Consider the following 21,523-nt stretch of genomic DNA (forward strand, 5'->3'; position numbering starts at 1 on the left):
AATGTCTATCAGAAACCCGATCTCTTTCTCGAGTTTATTCTCAAAATGCATTAACAATAAGAGATGTATTTACAATAATATGTCAATAAGCACAACAAAAGGTCTAACGATGACAACAATCATGTCTTAAATGAATCAAATACTACTTATTGCTCCTTATCCTGCATCCCTATTAAAACAAAATCACAACCCATCCATTGTCAGCTTATCCGGGCTTTGTGTACTTTGTGTTTACAAGATTAGAAAGCATTATGGCAGTATGGAGGCAGGGGGTCGCAGAGATACTACTGTGCAGACACTCCTACGCCTAGTCTCCCTCTGCGCTGATTGGTCTATTCAGCATCTTCAGCACCACGCAGGCTGGACAGCGACACATAGCCGTGCAGCTTCCACCGAACAAGGATGCCGAAAGAGAGGCATATACGGTTACTATGACACTGTTCATCTGATATTTGTTTAGCCATAATGTCATTGTTTCACCGTCTGTAACAATGTTTTGACAGCCGGTTTATGTGCACCTGATTGTCCCTCCCGTTTTGATCGGGAGCGACCCGCCTGTGTCGTCTAACTCTGCAAGAGGAATCTGTTTTTTCCGCCTCACAGATGCTCGGACTCCCAGATTGTGTTCGTTTCACCGGGTTTCCCTCCCGTCGAGTCGACAGGCATGACGGACAGTAACGCCGCTGCTTATGTTATAGGCAGCAGCAGCATCTCATGCAGAGTGCCGCATCAACAACCCGACCACCGGGTCCCCTTGCCGGCGCCCCGGTGTCCGCCGGTCCCCCAACGCCTGTTGTGACATGACAGCTCGGGGCAGGAAGAAGAGGATCAAAGGTTACTGGCAGGGGTTCAAGCAGGAGCGAAGACGGGTCGGATCCTCGAGGAGAGCAGAAGCAGACAGTTTAAAAGGAGGGGATAGAATCATACATGTGTCAAAATCCACTCCATTAGGGTGTTTCTCTTGCGGCTCCAGAGGGGTCAGAACACCGGGTTTAGCCACGGAGCAGCGCCCCTGGAGCCCGTTGATGTGCCCAAACATCAGCAAGGCACAGGGGCATTGAACCCACCTCCCTGAAGCCTTTCTGATTCGGGCCTACAGTGAGGTAGTAGCACCCACCTATGCCTTACAGTTTCATCTGATGCACGGCCTCATAGTGCTGATCCTGGTCGAGTCCCAGACTGCAGCGCAGTTCCCCATCAGGACCGGCCGGCTCACCTGGCTGCTCCTGACCCTCACCTTCACCTGCACCGCCATGGGCTGCATCCAGAGCATCGCCTGTAACAAGTCTCGCATCAAACGGGAGAACATCGTGGTGTACGACCTGTCCGCCACCATAGACCACTGCCCGACTATCATCGAGGAAAACTCCCCCATAGTGCTCCGGTACAAGACGCCCTATTTCAAAGCCTCAGCGAGGATTGTGATGCCCCCCATTCCGCGCAATGAGACATGGGTGGTGGGCTGGATCCAAGCGTGCACACAGATGGAGTTTTACAACACCTACGGAGACGTTGGCATGTGAGTTTACACTTGTATCACCTATGTGCCAATTGCATCCCTGTGACGTGTTTTCAGAGTGTGGTGTGCATGCTTGTACACAGTGTACACACGCTGAATTGCATTAGATTAGCATTTGCGGAGGACGAGAAAGTACTCAGATCTTGTACTTGTAGTAAAAGTATAAGTACAAGTGTCTGCCATAATTTAGTCCTGCAATCAAAATGTTGCAAAAGTACAAAATTATAAGCATCAAAATATATTTGGAGTACCATAAGTAAAAGTACTCATTATGCAGATGTATCCATTTCAGAATAATATTTTATACGTTTTTATTATAATTATTGATACATTAACGTGTTTATCAAAGCTGGTAAAAGTAGAGCTAGTTTTAATCACTTTGTATACTGCAGGGTATCTTGTGAATGTAACTCTAGATGTAACTAAAGTATTTTAATTGTTGATATTTCACATTATTAATCTAAATCAGCAAAGTAACTAAAGGCATGAAATACATGTAGTGTACACGATTTACCTCAAAATTGTAGTGGGGTGGAAGTACAAAGTAGCAAAAAATTGGAATACTCAAGTAAAATACAAGTCCCTCAGAATTGTACAGTACTTGAGTAAATCTACTTAGTTACTTTACACCACTGAGCATTTGTGCAGCCAGCAGGTTAACTCTGCTTGTCAGCCTCCTTTATTCAAACGCCCACCGACAGATTCTGTTCCTGTGACTCTGGCACCTAAATATAAAAGCTGCTATTAGAGAAGCTAAACAACGTTGATGCTCACACACACACTCAAACTGTGCCCATGGAGACATGTCCTCCCCCACACCCCAACGACACACACACATACATTATCTGGAGGGCATATGTGAGGGGGTGTTTAATCCCGCTGCGTTGGTGGGTTTAGGGGTGAGAGATTGAGCTTTAGGGTGGTTTTAGGATTGGTCATGAAACGGGAGCACCAGATGACAGATAGAGTTTGGCACAACAAAGAGATTATGATAATCCACTGACACACTGAACCACTAGATAGCCTTTAGAGGAGGCTACTGCAAGCCTGTGTCTGGAAAATCATTTGAAATCCTTTCTGAAATGATGGTGTTACTTCCATCACATCCCTTGTAAATGAAAATGAACAACTTTCACCTCAGACACATCCCAGAAAGCCTTGTGCACAAGCAAAGAAGAGCAACCTCAACACTAAATAGTGTTGCTGCTATCGCTTCCCGATTGACTTGCTCATGTTTCCTGCTGTCACACCAATGATTATTTTATTCATCTAGTTTTCTATCAAGGATTAAGTCAAAGTATACTGTCAAAAATGGGTAAAAATAACTTTTAAAATGTCCGATAGCCTATGATAACATCCTTATAATGCATGATTTGGCAATACAAGAGCCCTTAACCCAAAGAAGCATTACATTTTCCAACATACCATACATTACAGATGCTGGACCCTTGGTGTTTTAGCCGGATAATACCAAATAATTAATAGCATAACTGTTAATGCAGTAGTCTTGCTGCAGTGATGCAAGGCAACGAAAGGCAAGTTTATACCACCTTTAAAACAACATCCAATTCAAATTGGTTTACAAAAAACCTTAGAAGCATTAAGACATAGTGCAAAAGAAACACATGAAACAATTACATTTAAAATAAGTGGGCCCTATTAGGCTTTTTTTCCCCTGTAGTGTGTTATATAGGTTTTCGTGCATGTAAATGGTCTGCAAATCTCCCACAAGCTCCCCCCTGCCTTAAAAGCCTCCATTGGACTCTTTTGTTTACTCCTTTAACATGGTGACAAAGTGATATTGTGTTGCAGCTCACTGTACCTGCAGTTGTCTCATGTAGAACTGCTCCACTGTGCTTTACACGATATCAGGTTTAAGCAACACAGACACTAATTACAGATTAGAATCAATTGCCCAGAAACACAGTTACCCAGAAACCTCTCTGTCTGTCTCCTCTCAGGTCGAGTTGGGAGCTTCCTCAGCTGCGAGAGGGTCTGGTGAGGGCCATCAGCGACTCTGACGGCGTGAGCTACCCCTGGTACGGAAACACAACGGAGACGGTCACCATTGTGGGCCCCACCTCCAAGCCATCCCGCTTCATCGTTAGCATGAATGACAATTTTTACCCCAGCGTCACCTGGGCTGTGCCGGTCAGTGAATCCAACACGCCCTTACTGACTAACATCAAAAGAGACCAGAGCTTCACCACATGGCTGGTGGCGCTCAACACCACGTCCAGAGAGAAGATCCTGCTCCACAGCATCAAGTGGAGGATGAGGGTGGACATCGCGGTGGACCCCTGCCTGCCTCTGGGCTGCAGGGCCAGGCTGGTGGGCCGCGTGCACCAAGACCAGCCGAGGGTGCTGAACCGCATGGAGGCCATCCCTCCGAACGCCATGGGGAGGCCCAACGCCAACGACGCCCAGGTTCTGATGTGGAGGCCGAGGAGAGGGCCTCCGCTGGTTGTTATACCATCCAAGTAGATCCTGGAGAGCATCTGATTGGTTCGTTGTTCGTTACATTAGATCATAGGGGAGTGAAATGGCCAACAGGATAATCAGAAAAAAATAGATAAAACAGACAAAATGAAGATCTATAAGAAGAATGAAACTTTGAAGATGCAGTTTTTTTTGCGTGTAATATATCGAGGGGACAACTGCCTTAATTCCCCACCGCTGCCTTTGACGATCCAGAAAGTATTTGGTCTCCCCTTCTGGTGCTGTTTGGTAATCAAACCCAGAACAACTGAGCTAAGCTAACTTTGAAAATCTGTCATTAATGCTGGGGTGTAACGCAAAACCTGTCCTGTAGCTACTCAGGCCCAGAAAGAAACACAGACCCTGTCTAAAAAGGTTCATCTTAATGACGGCATAATGCGGGCCTGCTCTGTACTGTACAGTAAAGTGCTGAGTAAGGGAAGGTGATAGCGGTGATACATTGCTGCCGGTGTATTCATCACGGACAGAGAAAACTAAAATATCAACCGAGATGTAACTGGATGATGTGCTTTCAGAGTGAATGTAAAGGATTGTGTGTTTTCTATTATGGAGACCCAGGGTTGGGTCCAGACTTGCTGCTTTGTCACACCAGACTGCCTCACTCATTCTCTCTCTCTCACACACACACACACACACACACACACACACACACACACACACACACACACACACACACACACACACACACACACACACACACACACACACACACACACACACACACACACACACACACACACACACACACACACACACACACACACACACACACACACACACACACACACACACACACACACACACACACAAAGGGGCCTCATTTGTGATAATGCTACAGGTATGGCCATATTTCAAGATGATTAAAAAAACTAAAGATTTTCAACACACATCCTCAGAGCTACTTTTCTTTTCACATATCACAGAAAATGTAGAAATCGCAGCTTTTGGATTTCGATGACATGCACACGAGCTGTGCATTGAGAGGAATCTGAAATGAAGCCCTGCAGCAGGATTTATGTTTTTCAATCACGAATGGCCAGTTCATCCAAGCTGCAGAGCTCCCCCTCCCTGCCTTCTGAAAGCCAGTGATGCCTGTGTTGATGACAGCCTTCTACAGTAAAACATTGTCTTTCCCATGTCCCAACTAATCAGATTTAAGGAGAAGAAGCAAGGTTTCTTTATGTTTCCGAGTAGCACAAATGAGTGGCTTCAAGTGGGCAAACAAAGTCTTAAGCCAGTCAGTATTTCTTGTTTAAAAGCAAATATTACAGTCAACTGTATTTACACTAATTATAGAATAAGGTCACTTGAATTACACAATTACAGGTTATTGGGATTTTTTTTGTTCTAGTTTGTAAATATCTGTCAGTGAGATTTGTGGCTCCCCAATCAATTCAATTCAGTTGTCTTTAGTGATCACAGCTTTGGACAAACTGGATCTAATCAAGTCCACAGCCATGCTAGCATCTCCTTTGAGACTGTAGTTAAATTCTAACCTGGCAATGCTTACATGCTAATTAGAAAGTATGTTTACCATTCTCCTAGTCCACCAAGTTCTGCTGAGTTTGATGGGATACCTCGGCCTTAAAGTAAAGTATAAGAAGAATTTGATTTGGGATTTTTGAGCTAGTACAAACATTTGGTTAATCACCAAAGTTATCACAATTCATCCTCTGGGAAATGATTATCTCACTGCCCATATAGTCTTAAGCCTTGGTATAATTTTAACATTTAAGGTGCATAGAAATCCAATCCCCAGTACAGTCGCCTTGAATTAGCTATGGAGACCGAAAGTGTTTTTTTTTACCTGTTTTACCTTAAGTGGCCATACGATGAACTCATTTGCATTGTTTGGCACTTCCAGATTGGCTATATTTTCCTCCTCGAGGTAGCCAGTTAAACAATCCACAGACTTTGCGTTCATAGGAACTATTTCTTCAGGAAAACGATATTGATTTTTGTAATGGAATTTGTCTAAGTCTTGGACACAAAAAGTGACAAACCATTCATCCCCATTGGATTGAGTAAAGGCAGAAATCCCAGTGACAGGTATCTAAGAATCTGAAAAAATGTCACTTTCTAATTGGCCCGATACTGACAGGAGTAAGATATGTGTGTTTTTTATTACAATTTGGGTGAAGAGACTCTTTAAAGATTGTGCAGTTTGGTTTGACATACATCTTCTTGTGCCATTATGATCTTTTCTAAAGAAAAGAAGTGTTTTTATGAAGATTCATGCCTAGGTTTTTACTTTATATTTGAGTTTGTACACACTCAGCGAGCCGGTGAATCAGGTCAAGCTGAAGTGCTGAGCTGGTCCAGATTAGACAGAGATGAAGAGAGAAGGAGGATGTAACCATAACATTTTACCCATGCTGCTGCTGCTGCTGCTTTTCACTCCTGCTGCAAACCGAACGAGCCTTCACACACAAACTCAACAACATGCCTATTGTAGCCACGACACAGGAGCAGTTAGCGAGCCCATGTAGACAATCAAGGGAAACATCTAGAGCAGCATCTTTAACTGGAGAATCAAAAGTAGGTTTGTGACTATCAGAGGATTGAGGCATTTATAGAGGGAAATAAAGCGGAAACCTTTTTCACATGTTGCCCCAATTAGAATAAAATGTTAGTGAAAATACATTTATACTCGACCACGAGGCCACACAGTGTGCTGTCTGTGTGTATCAGGGCCTCGAGTGTCTTTTAACAGATGTGCCTGAGGACTGAGCGGTGTTTGTTCTGCATATTGAATGGAGTCTAATGAAAGTATTGGTGTAAAATAGCTGGCTAATGGTGTTTTAATAATAAGGACATGAAACTCTGCCGTGTTACAGTCCTTTCTCTCAGACTGTCTGGCTTTTGCATGCAGTGTTTTTAAAACTCATTAAAACAAATGCCAAAAATATCAAAGTGTGAATTTATTCAAGCCATGTAGTTTCGCAGTTCTGAGGCGACGTGCCAAGTATTAAATTAGACAAGGTAGACTTGTGATTGTGGGAGAAAAATAATCTGCAATCAGGGGGACAAGTATGCTAAAAGGCTCTGTGATGCATTGAATATAAAGGATATTGTGTTACTGCAGTGCATGGCAGAATTTAAAGGGGACCTATCATGCAAAATGCACTTTTTGATGTCTTTTATACATAAATATTTGTCCCCTCCCCGGTGTGTCGGGGGACTCACGCGGCGTCAGAAAATAAAACCCTCTCTTTTCCTCCATACCCAAATCTTTTAAAAACGGGTGTACAACGAGCGGATACAGATTTGCTGCCGATATGATGTCAAATCAGCGGCGGACCCACAGAAAGTTGCTATCAGAAACAATGCCTGACGTGTTTGTGGCGTGTAATATGGTCTGTGTTTACATTAGCAAGCCTCGCTAACACTCAGAGCTAACCTGTACTGAAGAGCACATGTGTTTAAAAAGCAGGAAATAAAAAAAGGAACTCACCTTGTGCTAAACCCGCAAGAGAAAAAGCATTTGAGCTCCATACTGTTTCAGAAATAATCCTTGATGTGGTTTAGAACAGGATGGTGTTTTATCACAACCAAATGTAACTTTATCTCCGGTAGAATTCTGATCAGGCATTAGCTCCGCCTCCTCTTTTTTTTTTCAGGCTAAGGACCCAAAATCCGCATTTCTCTAACAGGGCTGCAAAAGAGGGGTATGAGCAGTATGAGGCATGGCTACAATGGTTGATCTGTTTGTTATTTTAATCAAAAAACTTCCCAGACATGTTTTGTATAGTTATGGCCCGACAATATATTTTTACAATATAGCATGATAGGTCCACTTTAAAGCAAGTTCAGAAGACTTATGATTGAACTGTTGAAGGTGTGTCCCGAAAGGTCAAAAACGATGCAAATACAAAAACACAAATGTGCCAAACGGCCAAAACACATGCAAATATAGAAATATCTTCACCAACTTGACGAAACATGCGCAGCGTTTACTAAAAGCGCTGTATAAACAAAACACTGAAAATACTAATCATAAAGTTGGCCAACTGGTCACTATGGAAACTAACCTAAAATGTAAGATTTATTGGCTTATTTTGAAAATTTGATCACATGATTCCTTTCGATATTATTGAAAATCTGCAGTAAGCTAGCTAGTTATCGTAGTAGACCTAGTCATTTCTAATATACCGACCAAACACCTACAATTATGAAACAGGCCAACTGTGAGAGTGACAGTTGGCAAACTTTAAAATCTCAGAACATCAACACTTACTACGCCCCCAGCTGTGTGCATCACTCTTTAGTGTCCCCGTTTCCGTTGTGTTTTGAGCTTCTTGCAGCACTTTAAGTAAACGCTGTGGGTGTTTAGCCAGTTTGTTGAATATTTTCTAAACGCTGTGAATGTGTCGTCAAGTGGGTCAAGACGTTTCTTCATTTGCATGTGTTCTGGCACATCTGGTTTTTTCGTTGCAGCGCGTTTGCTCCCGTAGACCAACGTTATGTTTCAGTGCAGATACACAGTGAATTCAACACAATAACAGTCAGAAAAGTTAAATGAAACATATTTTTCTTTTATAAAAGATTGAAATAATAGTAGTTAAAAGAATAAACTTATGAATTATACCCGCTTTATCAAGAAAATAAATCATTCCAAAAGAATGATAAATAATGCCTCATGTCTGATGTCAATTTTGATTACTTTGCAACAACAATTAACAATATACATATATTGTTCAGAGCACAGGACTTAAAGAGCTGGATGTTTATAATTAGTGGCTTTGGAATGTCATATAACTTTCTTATTAATCATTCATAAATTAAACAGACATTTCATTTAGATTACAATTGAAATCGTGCTGATTAATAACGCCCATGATTAACATAATTTCAAGTTGTAGATACAAATCAAACTGTCCTTACTTAAAGAAAATCTAAATCTTCCAACCATAACCCCTGTTACAGTATTTCTGATTAGTTTCTGTATCATTTTATTCATACACCCAAGATGACTTTAATAGAGTAAACTGCACCACAGCAGACAGACAGTAACTCTGTCACCGTACATGCTATCAAAGACGTCCTGAAGACTATGTGTTCCCTGGCAACAAAAACTGTTTCCAAAAATAGCTGAACCAAATGTAACATGGGAGACATTTAGCCAGCAATACTAGTTATGGTCACTGAAACTACCACAGCCTAAAGGTGCGTTGAGCGTTAATGGAAACAGGTTTGCAAGGAACAATGGCTGTGAAGGCTTTGAGAGCTCAAAGAGGAACAAGAAAGACTGTCAGAGCAATACATACCGCGACTCTGAAAGGAACAAGTCTAAATAAATGTTGGTTTTGAAGAGAAACGTCTGCATGGCTGCCTCTGTAATCCTGTTGTGTATAGGTGTTTCAGATATGGCAGTAACAGTGACAGGTAGCTCTTTATGAAGACAATCAGTCGGTCCAAGAACACCTCTCCGGACCTGGAGGTGTGGCAGCCGGGATTGTCTCTACAGCGGAAAGAAAAACATACAATCCTGTTTCCCCAGTTTTTCGTCTCAGCTGAGGCACTTTTGGTGAGAGACCCATCTCTGCGATTTGCTTGCTTTTTATTTTGACCCTTATTTTTGTCCTGAACGTCTTCCCCCGCCCCCCCCCCCCTCCTCGTCTTTGTGATCACACTATATGATAATGACCTTTGCCTTCGTTTTTCTCCAGCTCTCTGTCCTCCTTTCAACTCCACGTCTTGACGCTTGAACAGGACCTCATGCTGCTGCTGTAGTGTCAGCCGGGGGGGGGGGGGTCTTTACGCCCTGCTGGGGTTGGGGGACGGCTTTCCTTCGTAGCCGTAGAGGAAAGTGGCCGTGATGACCAACATGGCCCCCACGAAGAACACGCTGTGGACGACAGACGACAAAACCCATCAGCTCGATGTACGTTATTGATCCAAATTTGGGATTTTCTTTTGTCCCAGCAGCATGTAAACAAGGCATTGGACACAATTGGATAATGAAAGGGAGTAAAAAAGAAATATAAACATCTCAGAATAGAAAATAAAACCAGACTTAAAAACTAAGATATATAATGACAGTGAAAGATAAATATCTGAAGGCTATCTGTGAAATATAGACCCTGAAGGGCCAATTACAGCTAACCCAAATCAAAAAGCAGTATATTATTAACATTGAGTGTGCAAGAAATAGCCTATTCAATTAAATATCAATGCACAGTGTGAAAAAAAATGATATACAGATGGACGGATTATGATTTTGAATGTAAAAGTGTCCAGTTATCGAAGCAACATAAAAGAAACGATGGAGCTGTGAGTTGCCTGCCAGCCAGAGGTGATTTGTCAAACAGAGAAGGAAGAAAGTAAATGAGTGGGTGCTTCCTTTACCCAGTGGGCTCGAAGTCCTGTAGCCAGAAGTAGGATATAAGCGTTGACAGGATGATGGAGAGCGATGTTGCGAAGCCCTTGAGGATATTGTCTGCGTACTTGATGACCGCTGCTATGACCAGACCACCCAGCGCCTGGAGAAAAAACAAACACACGGACGCAGATGGACGAAAGCATGAGCGGGCCGAGAGGGCCTCTGATCCATGAAAAGAAGAGTGTGTTACCCCAGAGGCTGGATGTTAGATCTGACAGTTTGGTGAGGGAAAACATATCGTGAGCGTTACCTGCAGCACTACAACGGCCCAGGTGACGGTGTTGTATCCCTGGAACATCCCCGACTCCATCACCCTCTCTCCATCGTAGGCCATCATCCCAAAGAGGCCAAACACCAGGCCGAACATCCCTGGAAAACACACACAAACATCATTAAATGAGCTGAAGATCTGTCTAAAGATATCATCCCGAAGTCATCAGAATAATACTATTTTTCAATATGGTCAAAGGATAGGGAAGGTCATGTTTTTTCATTGGCTGAAACTGTCACTTTATCCCAACAAAATTAGAGGTTTTCTCCCCAAATGAAGACAAAATCAAATCAAAAACTTCTATCTAGATCCATATTGGATCACCGCTGCCTGGTTTGACAGTTTGCCGTTAATAACTCCTGGCTCTGTCTGATTGATTATTTCCTTTGTGTGCGCTGATTTTTACAAACTAAATGATCTGTTCTCATGCACTATTCTCAGGAGCATACAGTGACAGTTAAGGCAAATATGATCAAAGTAAGTTAGTCTCTCTTTAACAAAGAGAAAGAAAATCCAACATTGCTGTGTATTTGAACAGCACACAGGGCTGCATGCAAGTAAAGCCTGCAAGCAAATTAACATTTGTTAATGAGTTGGTCCTTGCGCCTGGCCAAGGAATATTCAGCACATAACCAAAACAAACACACATTTTCATTTCACATTTTGGTTGAGTACCGATTAAACAAACAACTTTCTGTCTTTACACTAAAGAAGGTTTAACAGTCTCCTGGCTCTAGCTTCATATTCAAGGCCCGTCCACACAGCGGCGTGGGTTGAAGCTTGCCGGTGAGCTTGTCTGAAACTCAACCAACAACCAATCACATGAATCTCCCGCCCCTGACACACAAGCAGCAGTTTGATTGGCTAGAGCTTGTACTGGCATATGATTCGATTGGCTGACGCTTCTGCCGAGGCTTCAAAAGTTGAACATTGCTCAACTTTTGCAGCGAGCCACACCAGCAAAGCTCCGCTTCCCACAATGCAGTTCGGCGAAAAGTGCCGTCAACCCATTCAAAGTGAATGGTGAAGCTTTCAACGCACGCCGCTGTGTGGACGGGCCGTAAAGGTACCTCTTTCAAGGGTTACTTTATATTGCCTAATTTGTCTTTACAACAAACCAAAGCCCAAATATATCCACTAACAATCATATGAAAAAAGACACATGGCTGGCATTTAACTTGTCAAATTACTTTAACAATAGGATTATAAAAATGATTCAACCAAGAGTTTTAGCATTTATTCCCCATGTCCTTTAGCATTTTTCTTGAAGCACTCTTTTTAACAGAAACAACAACAAGCCACACAGCATTTTCCTCCCTGCTCTCGTTGCAGATCTAGGCTCCAACCCTCATTGCAGGTGAAAAAGCTCCAAGCTCACACCAGGAATTGTAGGAGACTTAACACATGCCTCACGCGCTCCAGGGTAAAAATAAACTAGACAGGAACATTCATCTTAACAGAAACACATCGGAGGTAAAAAGCCCAGCTGGCTCTCTGCGCGGGGAAGAAATGAAACGCACAAAAGCTCTCTTCGGAAACACAGAGGTATTTTCAACAACATCTCACCACAGAGTTACTTTGTTGACGGACATGCATTGATTAAACATCATACACTCACATTTCCTCTGTGAGAACATGGTATATGGATCAGACTGATGGAGGGACACTGACCTAGCTGGATGTTGCGCACCCAGACGCTCTGCTTGCTCTCCTTCAGGATCTTCTCAAAGTAAACCCCAGCGAAGCCACTGGAGCAGCAGGCCACCAGGACGGCTGCCACACCGACAAACTGGGAGCCCGCAGAGACCTCCTTCTCGGGGCCCGCCACAGACTCAGAGGGCCACTACAAACACAAGAGGAACACTCGGGTTGTAATACACCTCAATTCTAAGAGATCACTTATGAGCTTGGAAAGGCTAGTTAGAAACAGACATATTAAAATTAAAATCCATCGGGAAAGCTAGACGGTTGACTCTAACAGGCAGAATGTGTAGGATTTACCTACAAATATTATGTAGCCTATAGACTCAAATACAAAAACAATCCCCTTTAGTCATTTTACATGAACTCTGCCTGTATTTAAAAGGGTTTGGGATGTTTTTGAGTTTTTGGAATGTGTGTTTATGAACTGCTCCCGACAAATGCTACTCATTCTGACTTTAAAAGTTAAAAAAAAGTATATATAAAAAGGGTATAATACTGAGCTAAGAGTGATCAGAAGTTAATAAAAGAATAGAAATATGCAGTAACAACAACAAAAAATATGCTAACTGTTTTCCACTTCTTCCAGTTAGTACAAAATGTAGCATATACTAGCTAGATTTATACTTAAATGGAAGTTATGAGGGAGGCATCAATTCTTTCACTTTGCTTGAGGCAAGAATTTGGATGAGCAAATTTGCCAATTAATAAACATTTCTAAGAATAAAGAGCAGTTTCTATTCAAAATGTCCTGTATTGCCCAATGACTAAGTATCTAAGTTCCCATTAAATGTCTACACGCATGCACTTAATAAAGTCTGCACCCTCTGTAATGGTGAAAAATAAAACGCTCTTAGAAGCCGGACTGCTGGGTGACTCAATTTCATACAAATGCATCGTCACAGCTTTGCCAAGTTGTAAAAGTGCTGCAGAGCGTTATGTGCTGCAGTAAGCAGGAAATTGGGTGCAAAAAAAAAGATGATTATTGTTGTGCGTAGTTAGAAAAATACTGTAGCCACTGCACTTTTCCTTTGGATAAAAACACAAAATATCCACACAAGTCCGAGCCATTCTTTAAAAAGAGATATTTTCAGTATGTTAACAACTTTTGGAACAAGATGCCTGCCTCCTCTTTACCCCCTCCAGTCGCCAAAACAAACCGTGCTGAGTGAGAAGTAACAGCATAAACCTTGAAAATGAAGTGAAAAGGAAATGTTGTAAATCAAAATAGGCCAACTATTTCTTAGCATGCCACCCCATAGACCCTCCAGAAAAACGCGGGCTAAAATCCTTGATTATGCGATTAAACATGCGGGGTTTTTATGTGATTTTATGTGGTGAAATTGCGAAATATGTGGAAAGTTGGGAAATATGCTAAATATGCGGGAAAAAAGAATAACAATTTTTTAAAATATTGGGCTGTCTTATTTATTCTCTCTCACACACAACCTGCCACTAACGTTAAACCTCTTTACTATTCAATTAAACAAATTCAATGTTTATTTATTGTAAAAGCAATTGGGCTATTTTAATCTCACACACACACCACCTGTGAAAATACTAACTGACTGGTATTTTCTTTGTTTTCTTAAGGAGGCGGAGGTGATATCACAACAGTCTCTTGTTTACTGACACATTCACAAACTCGTCCCTCATAGCGAGCAGTGGCCAATATTTATTCAGAGATCCAGTTCAGGCCTCTTAATTAGGTTTTTATTTTTCTAACCACATAACTCCCACTGAGATTTATTTCTATATCAGTCCACTAGAAGAAATAAGAGCTTGCTGTAATTAATTAAAAACACAAACTAGGCAAGCTTCCAGCACAGAGCTGAGCTAATGCTTAATTAAACAAAGTATAGGATTGGCTATATCTCTTTCTTCTTAAGATGTAAAGGGTATTTATGACATGGTGTCTCTAAAGCCTTCAGCAGTAGAGGAATAATGCTGTAAATGACCTTATGAAATCTACATCTGGCCAGATTGAACTAAAACTATTTCCAGCTGAGGAATGCATAGTCCTTTTTTTTTTTTAAACCGAGTAGCTTTCCAAAGTCTGTAAAAAGAGAAGATACCCACTGCAACTATCCAGATCTCAAGGATACATCTTCAAACGTCTTACTAGGGCTGCTCAATTAGTCGTATTTTAAATCGCGATTACGGCTTGCAACGATAACGAAATCAACATAATCTAAATAAAAGGATTTTTTTTTTTATTATTACTTTTTTTTTTTGGGGGGTTTTTCAGTTGAATTATACTTAAAGTTCAGGGTAATCAACTGTTAAAAACATACTGTTCACATTTTTTCTCTCCAATAAATGGATGTTTTCAAAGTCAATGAATAGTCGCATTTAATAATCGCAATTACAATTATTGAACCAAATAATCGAGATTATGTTTTTGCCATAATCGAGCAGCCCTACGTCTTACAGTGCAAATCGCAAATATATTGAGTTTACAATCATATAAAAACCACATTTAGGTAACATTGGATGTAAGAGGATAAGGATTACACTGAATGTATAGTAGTAACTATTTTAGAGGATGAATAGCTTAAGACTGCATCATAACTCTGGAACAAAAGGGCCCTAGATCATACAATACATGTTCCTAGACTAATAGGATGTGTTCTTACAGTTATTTCAACATTAGGAGAAACCAGAGAGGATGTTCCGCGGACTATTTCAAGATGACGGTGAAATATTGTGATCTCAATTTCAACAAGGTGGAAAAGGAAAAGTAGAAGCTGTACTGGACCTGCACAAAAGCCACTCCAGCCATGAGGATGAGCAGCGAGAGCCACTGGTATACGCCCAGCCTGCGTCCCAGCATGGACACGGAGAACAGAGCCGTGGTGAGGATCTTCAGCTGATACGTCACCTGATGGAGACAACAGGGGGGGGAAACTGCCATCAACAAGGATGTGCGGATTGCTGAATGTCTCAGAAAGACACATCAGCACCTGTGTGTGGTACACTGAGTCATCCTGTGAGTTATTTATGTCTCGATACGCCTCCTCCTCAGACCCAAGCGGCCCGGCTGTACCTGGTAGGTGGCAGCGTCAAGGTTGGACAGGGCGACGTACAGCAGGTTGTTCTGCAGCGTGTAGATCCCCGAGGGAATCGCCAGCTTCAGCGTCTCAATGGGTTTGTGGGCAATTTCCTGACGCAGAATGCTGTTCAGAGCTCGCCAGCTATAACCTAAAGACAGGAAAAACAATTACCGATCAGGGACGGCAAACTTTTTCAGATTGAGACCCAAAAAAGAAATGTGCCATCTCACAGGGACCTAAAGATCAAAAAAGATCATGATTTAAAAAATGTATATGACATTTTTTATTTACAGAATAATAAAAATATACATCAAAGCAATACTGTTCTTAAACATTTAGTTAACACACTCTCCTTTCTATTTATATCCCTCTGAACTCTCCATTTCTAACCCTCTTCCTTTGTCTCTCATCTATCTATCTTGGACCTTTACATGTCTGAATTGTCATACTTAAGCAAAGATGACAAAGCAGTGTGTTGTAAGTAAAGTTTTTACTTTGTTGTTTTCGATGTACTCGTAGTAGAAGTGGTTTGTAGTGCAGAACACTATATCTTTCTGAAGTAATAGTAGTTCAATGGCTATATGGTATTGTTTTAAAAAAAAAGAAGCTGTACCTTTGTAGAATAACATCCAATGTCAGTCTAGGTTTCAGATCTGAGGGGCTTCCAGGTTTAACATTATTTAGTAAATAGCTTTTTAACAGTAGGAAAGGTGTAAATCAAATATAAGGAAATGCCCTGTCTTAGATTTCTGTTATTGAAATCTAGCTATTTTCTGTATTCACCAGACTGTTCCAGCTGTTTTATTACATGCCTTTACCCACTTAGTCATTATGTTACCTCAACTAATGATCTATCTATACAGTATATCAAACTCTTCATTGTGTTGATTCAAAATCCTTTTGAAATATCGTGATACTTTCTTTATTCTCAAGTGAGGAGATGGTTTGGTGATATCTGCGTTGTGTTGGTGTTCACTCACTGTGCTCTTTAAAGACGAGCAGCACACAGGTAAAGATCTTCATGACCTCAGCCACCACCACGGCGGAAGAGGCCAGATACCGCGGGCCGTCCGCCTGCAGGGTGCGGGAGTACCGCATGGTGAGCACCAGGGAGGTGGTCTGGAACACTAGCACGCCCAGAGAGAGGTACTTCAGCCGGGTAGAGGCCATGGCCACAGGTCGGTGTGAGGCTGGACACAGAAAAAGGTAAAAGGATAAAGTCCAAGTCAAATGTTAGGTTAAGTGTAAGCTTAGCAAAGTCAGGAGTTGAGGATATTTAGGGGAAAAAATTGGGTAATACTCACTGAGCAAACAATGCTGAGAAGAGAAGTCGCAGTTGGCTCGTATCCAATGGCGCTTTAAAAGCAACTTTACAGATAGTAGATATGCGTCTCTACATATAGTAACACCGTCTTTAGGGTTGAATCGCCGGGTGGTGTGTGTCCTCAGCAGGTGTCTCACAGACCAGGTACTGGAGGCTGAACCCAGCTGTCAAAACAGCAGCATTTCAAGTCCATTGACCCGCACTGATATCTGCCGTCTGCTGCTGATAGCTGCGCGTTATCTTATCAGTGTTTCTGCACCACCGGCTCCATCTTTTACCGCCATTACGGTGTGACTTACCACAGAGGAAGGAGGAAACTATGCATAGAAAGTCTACAGAAGGATAGCAAATCTCATCCATGTGAAAAAATATCCAAATCCTGGATGACTTCCGTGTACAGGTTTCTTCTTCGTGTGTTTGGTCAAAGCTTCCTGCGCGAACCACTGCCCCCTGCTGGACTGGTAATTAAGTTTAAGATATTAGATATTAAGGTAGTAGTGGAAAATAATTCAGTATACTGAAAGTACTGTACTTAAATGCAATTTAAAATACTAATTTGAGTTTTTTTTTGTATTCTATGCTGATTTGTAGTCCTATCTCTAGGCAAGGCAAGTTTATTTATTTCGCACATTTTAACACAAGGCAATTCAAAGTGCTTCACAAAAATGCAAGACAATAATAGCATTTAAGAAACATATTATGAAATGATATCTCAAAAAACTCATTTAAAAGCAATGATATAAAATGGCATTTAAAAACACACATTTAAAAGCAAATATACATGAATCACAGTTACAGTGCAGTGTGAGATACACACATCTGAACGAACCCCCTTTTGGAAAATTATAATCTGACCCCATGGTAACTTTTAGTTTTCGCCGAAACTATTTCTCTTTTTTATTTTTAAATGCACATAGTTAAGTTTACCTTGTCTTTCTAGGACCTTTTTGGTATCCTCCGTGAACCAGGGTCTTGAAACCAAAACTATTTTCTGTACCCCATGGTACCTTTTAAGTTTTTGCCAAAACTATTCCTCTTTTCTTTAAATGCACATTAATTAAGTTTAAGTTGTCTTTTCTAGGACTTTTTGGGTGTCCTCTGCAAACCAGGGTCTTGAAACCAAAACAGCACACGTAGGGGACTTTAACCACCTACGAGGGGACTTTAACCCAAATAATGACTTTATATACCTTTGGGGGGACAAGGCAATTCAAAGTGCTTTACAAAAATGAAAGACATTAAAAAGCAAAGATAATACAAGTTACAGTGCAGTTTAAGATATGAATATATCAATTAAAAGCAGTGGCAAAAAGAAAGGTCTTCAGCCTGGATTTAAAAGTAGTAAGAGTTGCAGCGGACCTGCATGTTTCTGGTAGTTTGTTCCAGACATTTGGAGCATAATAACTGAACACTGGGGACAGAAAGCTGACCAGTCCCTGAAGACCTGAGAGTTCTGGATGGTTCATAATTTAGCAGTAGGTCAGAAATGTATTTTGGGCCTAAACCATTCAATGCTTTATAAACCAGCAGCAATATTTGGAAATCAATTCTTTGACAGACAGGAAGCCAGTGTAAAGATTTCAGAACAGGAGTGATGTGATCCACTTTCTTAGTGTTAGTGAGGACTCGAGCAGCGGCGTTCTGAATCAGCTGCAGCTTTCTAATATATATTTTTAGTGAGACCTGTGAAGACACCATTGTAGTAGTCCAGTCTACTGAAGATAAAAGCATGGACACGTTTTTCCAAATCCTGCTATGACATTAGTCTTTTTATCCTAGATATATTCTTTAGGTGATAGTAGGCTGATTTAGTAACTGTTCTAATGTGACTGTTGAAACTCAGGTCAGAGTCCATGACTATACCTAGATTTCTGGCTTTATCTGTTGTTTTGAACATTGCAGACTGAAGCTCAGCGCTAACTTTTATACGTTCTGCCTTGGCTCCAAAAAACATTACCTCAGTTTTATCTTTGTTTAATTGGAGAAAGTTCTGACACATCCAATCATTGATTTGTTCAATGCACTTACTCAGTGTTAGAATTGGAGCATAGTCTCCTGGTGAAATTGATATGTAAATTGGGGTGTCATCCGCATAGCTATGGTAACTTATTTAGTTGTTTTTCATTATCTGAGCCAGTGGTAGCATGTAGATGTTAAAGAGAAGAGGCCCCAAGATGGAGCCTTGAGGAACCCCACATGTCATATTTGTCAAATCAGATGTGTATTTATTTACCTATAGAAACAAAGTTGTTCCTGTCCTTTAAGTAGGATTCAAACCAATTCAGAACTGTTGCCGAAAGTCCCACCCAGTTTTCCATTCGGTCTAGTAATATGTTGTGGTCAACAGTGTCGAACACAGCACTGAGATCTAATAATACTAACACTGAGGTTCTGCCACTGTCTGTGTTTAAGTGAATGTCATTGAAGACCTATACAAGAGCAGTCTCAGTGCTGTGGTTTGGTCGAAAGCCTGACTGGAACACATCGAAACAGTTATTTCAATTCAAGAAGTTACTCAACTGTTGAAAAACTACTTTTTCAATGATTTTACCTAGAAATGGCAGGTTTGATATTGGCCTGTAATTGTTCATTACTAAGGCATCAATTATTATTTTTTAAGAGTGGTTTAATGACTGCAGTTTTCAGGGACTGTGGAAAAACACCTGAGTGAAGAGACTTGTTTACTATATGAAGTAGATCTGAGGCCATGCAATGAAAAACATTTTTGAAAAATACTATTGGAATAATATCAAGGCTGCAGGAGGAGGATTTAAGAAGTTGAATAATGTCCTCTTGGTTTTTATCATTAATCTGATGGAATTGTGTCATGGTGTTTGAATTGATTTCAAGTGGACACAGGGACAAAACATTTGCTGTACCTGAAGCAGAGGCACTGACTGCTTGTCTAATGTTCTGAATTTTGTCAGTGAAGAAGGAGGCAAATTCATTGCAGGCCCTGGTGGATAGAAATTCAGAGGCTACTGACACTGTTTGTAAGTCTGTCAACGGTGTTTTTGTTTTTGGCAATGATGTCAGAGAAGAAAGACTGTCGTGCAATTTTCAATTCCAAATTATAAAAGCCAAGTCTCTCTTTATAGATTTCAAAATTAACCTGGAGGTTTGTTTTTTCGCCACCTACGTTCAGCTTTTCGACACTTTTTCTGTTTTCACGGTCATGGCCTTTCTCCATGGAGATATTTTCTTGCCAGTCACTTCCTTTACCTTAGTTGGAGCAATGGCATCTATAATCTTTTTAATTTTTTAATTAAAATGATCTACTAGCTAATTTACTGAGATGTTAGTAGGGGCAAGTGTGGAAGAACAATTCTGAGTAAACATTTCCCTAGTATTTTCAGTTAAATATCGCTTTGTGGTTACCTGTTTTTAAACATTTTTGTGAAGAGAAATAGAGCTCTCAAAGAAAACACAGGAATGATCAGGGAGTGCAACATCAGTCACCACAACCTCAGAGATATTCAGACCCTTTGAGACAATTAAGTCCAGAGTGTGCCCCTTATTGTGCGTGGGCTCCGTCACATGTTGAGTCAGTCCATAGTTATCAATAACACAAAACAGTTATTTAGCCCCTCTGTCCTGGGGGTTGTCAACATGGATGTTAAAATCACCAATAATGACTAGAAGGTCAGAGTCAATACACACTATAGACAGCAGTTCAGTAAAGTCATCAAAAAATCTTGCACAGTATTTGGGTGGTCTGTAGATATTTAGGAACAGAGCTCGAGAGGAGCATTTCAGCTGAAGGGCCACATATTCAAAAGAACCAAAGTTCCCATAAGATGTCTTCCTGACAGGGAATCATTGAACAAAATAGCAACTCCACCCCCTTTCTTATGCATTCTTTCCTGACTCATAAAACTAAAGTTGGGAGGGGTTGATTTGATAAGAACAGCTGCACTGTTATTTTTTGTTCAATCCAAGTTTCCGTTAAAAACATAATATCAAGATTGTGCTCTTAAAATCTTTGATTAAAAACGTTTTTCCTGCCAATGACCTGACATTTAATAAAGCTAGTTTAAGTTTGTTAAATACACTATCAGTCAGATTTGTTGTGACAAGCTGTTGCTGACATGGAGTCACTGCTAAATTTGATGAACCCACACAAACGTTTGAGCGCTTCCTGTTGCCAAGCTGATGGCTACTGACAGGCAGCGCCCCGGCATGTCCTGGAAAGAGTTGAGAGTGCCATACGCCCTTGAGCCTGGACCCAGCACATATCAGTAAGAGTTTGCTGCGTTTTGTACACACACATTCTTATCAGGCTTCGGTGACCGCAGATGGTGTCTTGAAGGGGGGGAGGTGGTTGAGGCACGGTGATGAAGACGGGGGAGATGGTGCGGGTCTCTGTGGGCGTCGTTGAGGGGCGGGGGTAAAGGACATGCTGCCAACCCTGTATCGCCTTAATGCGGTCATTGAACTCCAGGAAGGAATTGGTGCCATCCTGTATCTCCTTCATGTGTTCAGCGATCTCCGGGAGGGTGGGCGAGGGTGAGTAGAGAGAGCTCTGGGGTGAAGGAAGAGTATCCTCAAAGGTGATAGGGGGGGTGAAGGGTGGTGTAAACTCCTCCATTTGTCTCATATATACATACATACATAGGTTCATACATAGGTTTCCCATAATCAAGACATTCCTCAGGCGGGTGCAGTGATACATCTTCAAGGATTTCTGAGCGATGTGTTGCGTCTTTCTCTTGTTTTGAATCTTCTTGTTGCTTGTCCTTGGCAAAGTTAACAGAAAGATTACGCAGGCAGTTGA

The 21,523-nt window shown here is 41.4% G+C and overlaps 2 protein-coding genes and 1 long non-coding RNA gene across 4 annotated transcripts in view; 2 read left to right on the forward strand and 1 right to left on the reverse strand.

Annotated features, from left to right (window-relative positions):
* Positions 1–9,093, forward strand: fam78bb (family with sequence similarity 78 member Bb). The gene is made up of 2 exons (XM_079691967.1): positions 1–1,519; positions 3,481–9,093. Exons 1-2 carry the CDS (start codon positions 1,140–1,142, stop codon positions 4,001–4,003), a joined length of 903 nt encoding a protein of 300 aa, XP_079548093.1. The 5' UTR covers positions 1–1,139; the 3' UTR covers positions 4,004–9,093.
* slc35a3a (solute carrier family 35 member A3a) lies at positions 7,718–17,168 on the reverse strand. The gene is made up of 8 exons (XM_079691954.1): positions 16,730–17,168; positions 16,406–16,615; positions 15,419–15,573; positions 15,131–15,253; positions 12,343–12,514; positions 10,651–10,769; positions 10,367–10,500; positions 7,718–9,866 (listed from the first exon to the last, which is right to left on the reverse strand). The coding sequence occupies exons 2-8, from the start codon at positions 16,593–16,595 to the stop codon at positions 9,776–9,778; spliced, it is 984 nt and encodes a 327-aa protein (XP_079548080.1). The 5' UTR covers positions 16,596–16,615; positions 16,730–17,168; the 3' UTR covers positions 7,718–9,775.
* LOC307045933 overlaps positions 16,498–21,523 on the forward strand; it is a 10,843-nt gene continuing 5,817 nt past the window's right edge. The window contains exon 1 of one of the 2 annotated variants that reach the window (XR_013810027.1): positions 16,498–16,631. This is a non-coding gene — a long non-coding RNA (uncharacterized lncRNA). Of the gene's footprint in view, positions 16,632–21,141; positions 21,256–21,523 lie in introns of those variants that run through there. The other variant, XR_013810028.1, reaches the window with a different exon arrangement.

This window comes from Notothenia rossii (assembly GCF_949606895.1).
Source record: "Notothenia rossii genome assembly, chromosome: 1".
Taxonomy (NCBI): Eukaryota; Metazoa; Chordata; class Actinopteri; order Perciformes; family Nototheniidae; genus Notothenia; species Notothenia rossii.

Coding starts and splice junctions, on each gene's coding strand:
- fam78bb (XM_079691967.1), top strand. CDS start 1,140: ATGCACGGCCTCATAGTGCTGATCCTGGTCGAGTCCCAGACTGCAGCG. Junction 1,520..3,480: donor ACCTACGGAGACGTTGGCAT/GTGAGTTTACAC, acceptor GTCTCCTCTCAG/GTCGAGTTGGGAGCTTCCTC.
- slc35a3a (XM_079691954.1), bottom strand. CDS start 16,595: ATGGCCTCTACCCGGCTGAAGTACCTCTCTCTGGGCGTGCTAGTGTTC. Junction 12,515..15,130: donor CTGGAGTGGCTTTTGTGCAG/GTCCAGTACAGC, acceptor TTGTGTTTGTAG/TGGCCCTCTGAGTCTGTGGC. Junction 9,867..10,366: donor CAGGACTTCGAGCCCACTGG/GTAAAGGAAGCA, acceptor TGTCGTCCACAG/CGTGTTCTTCGTGGGGGCCA.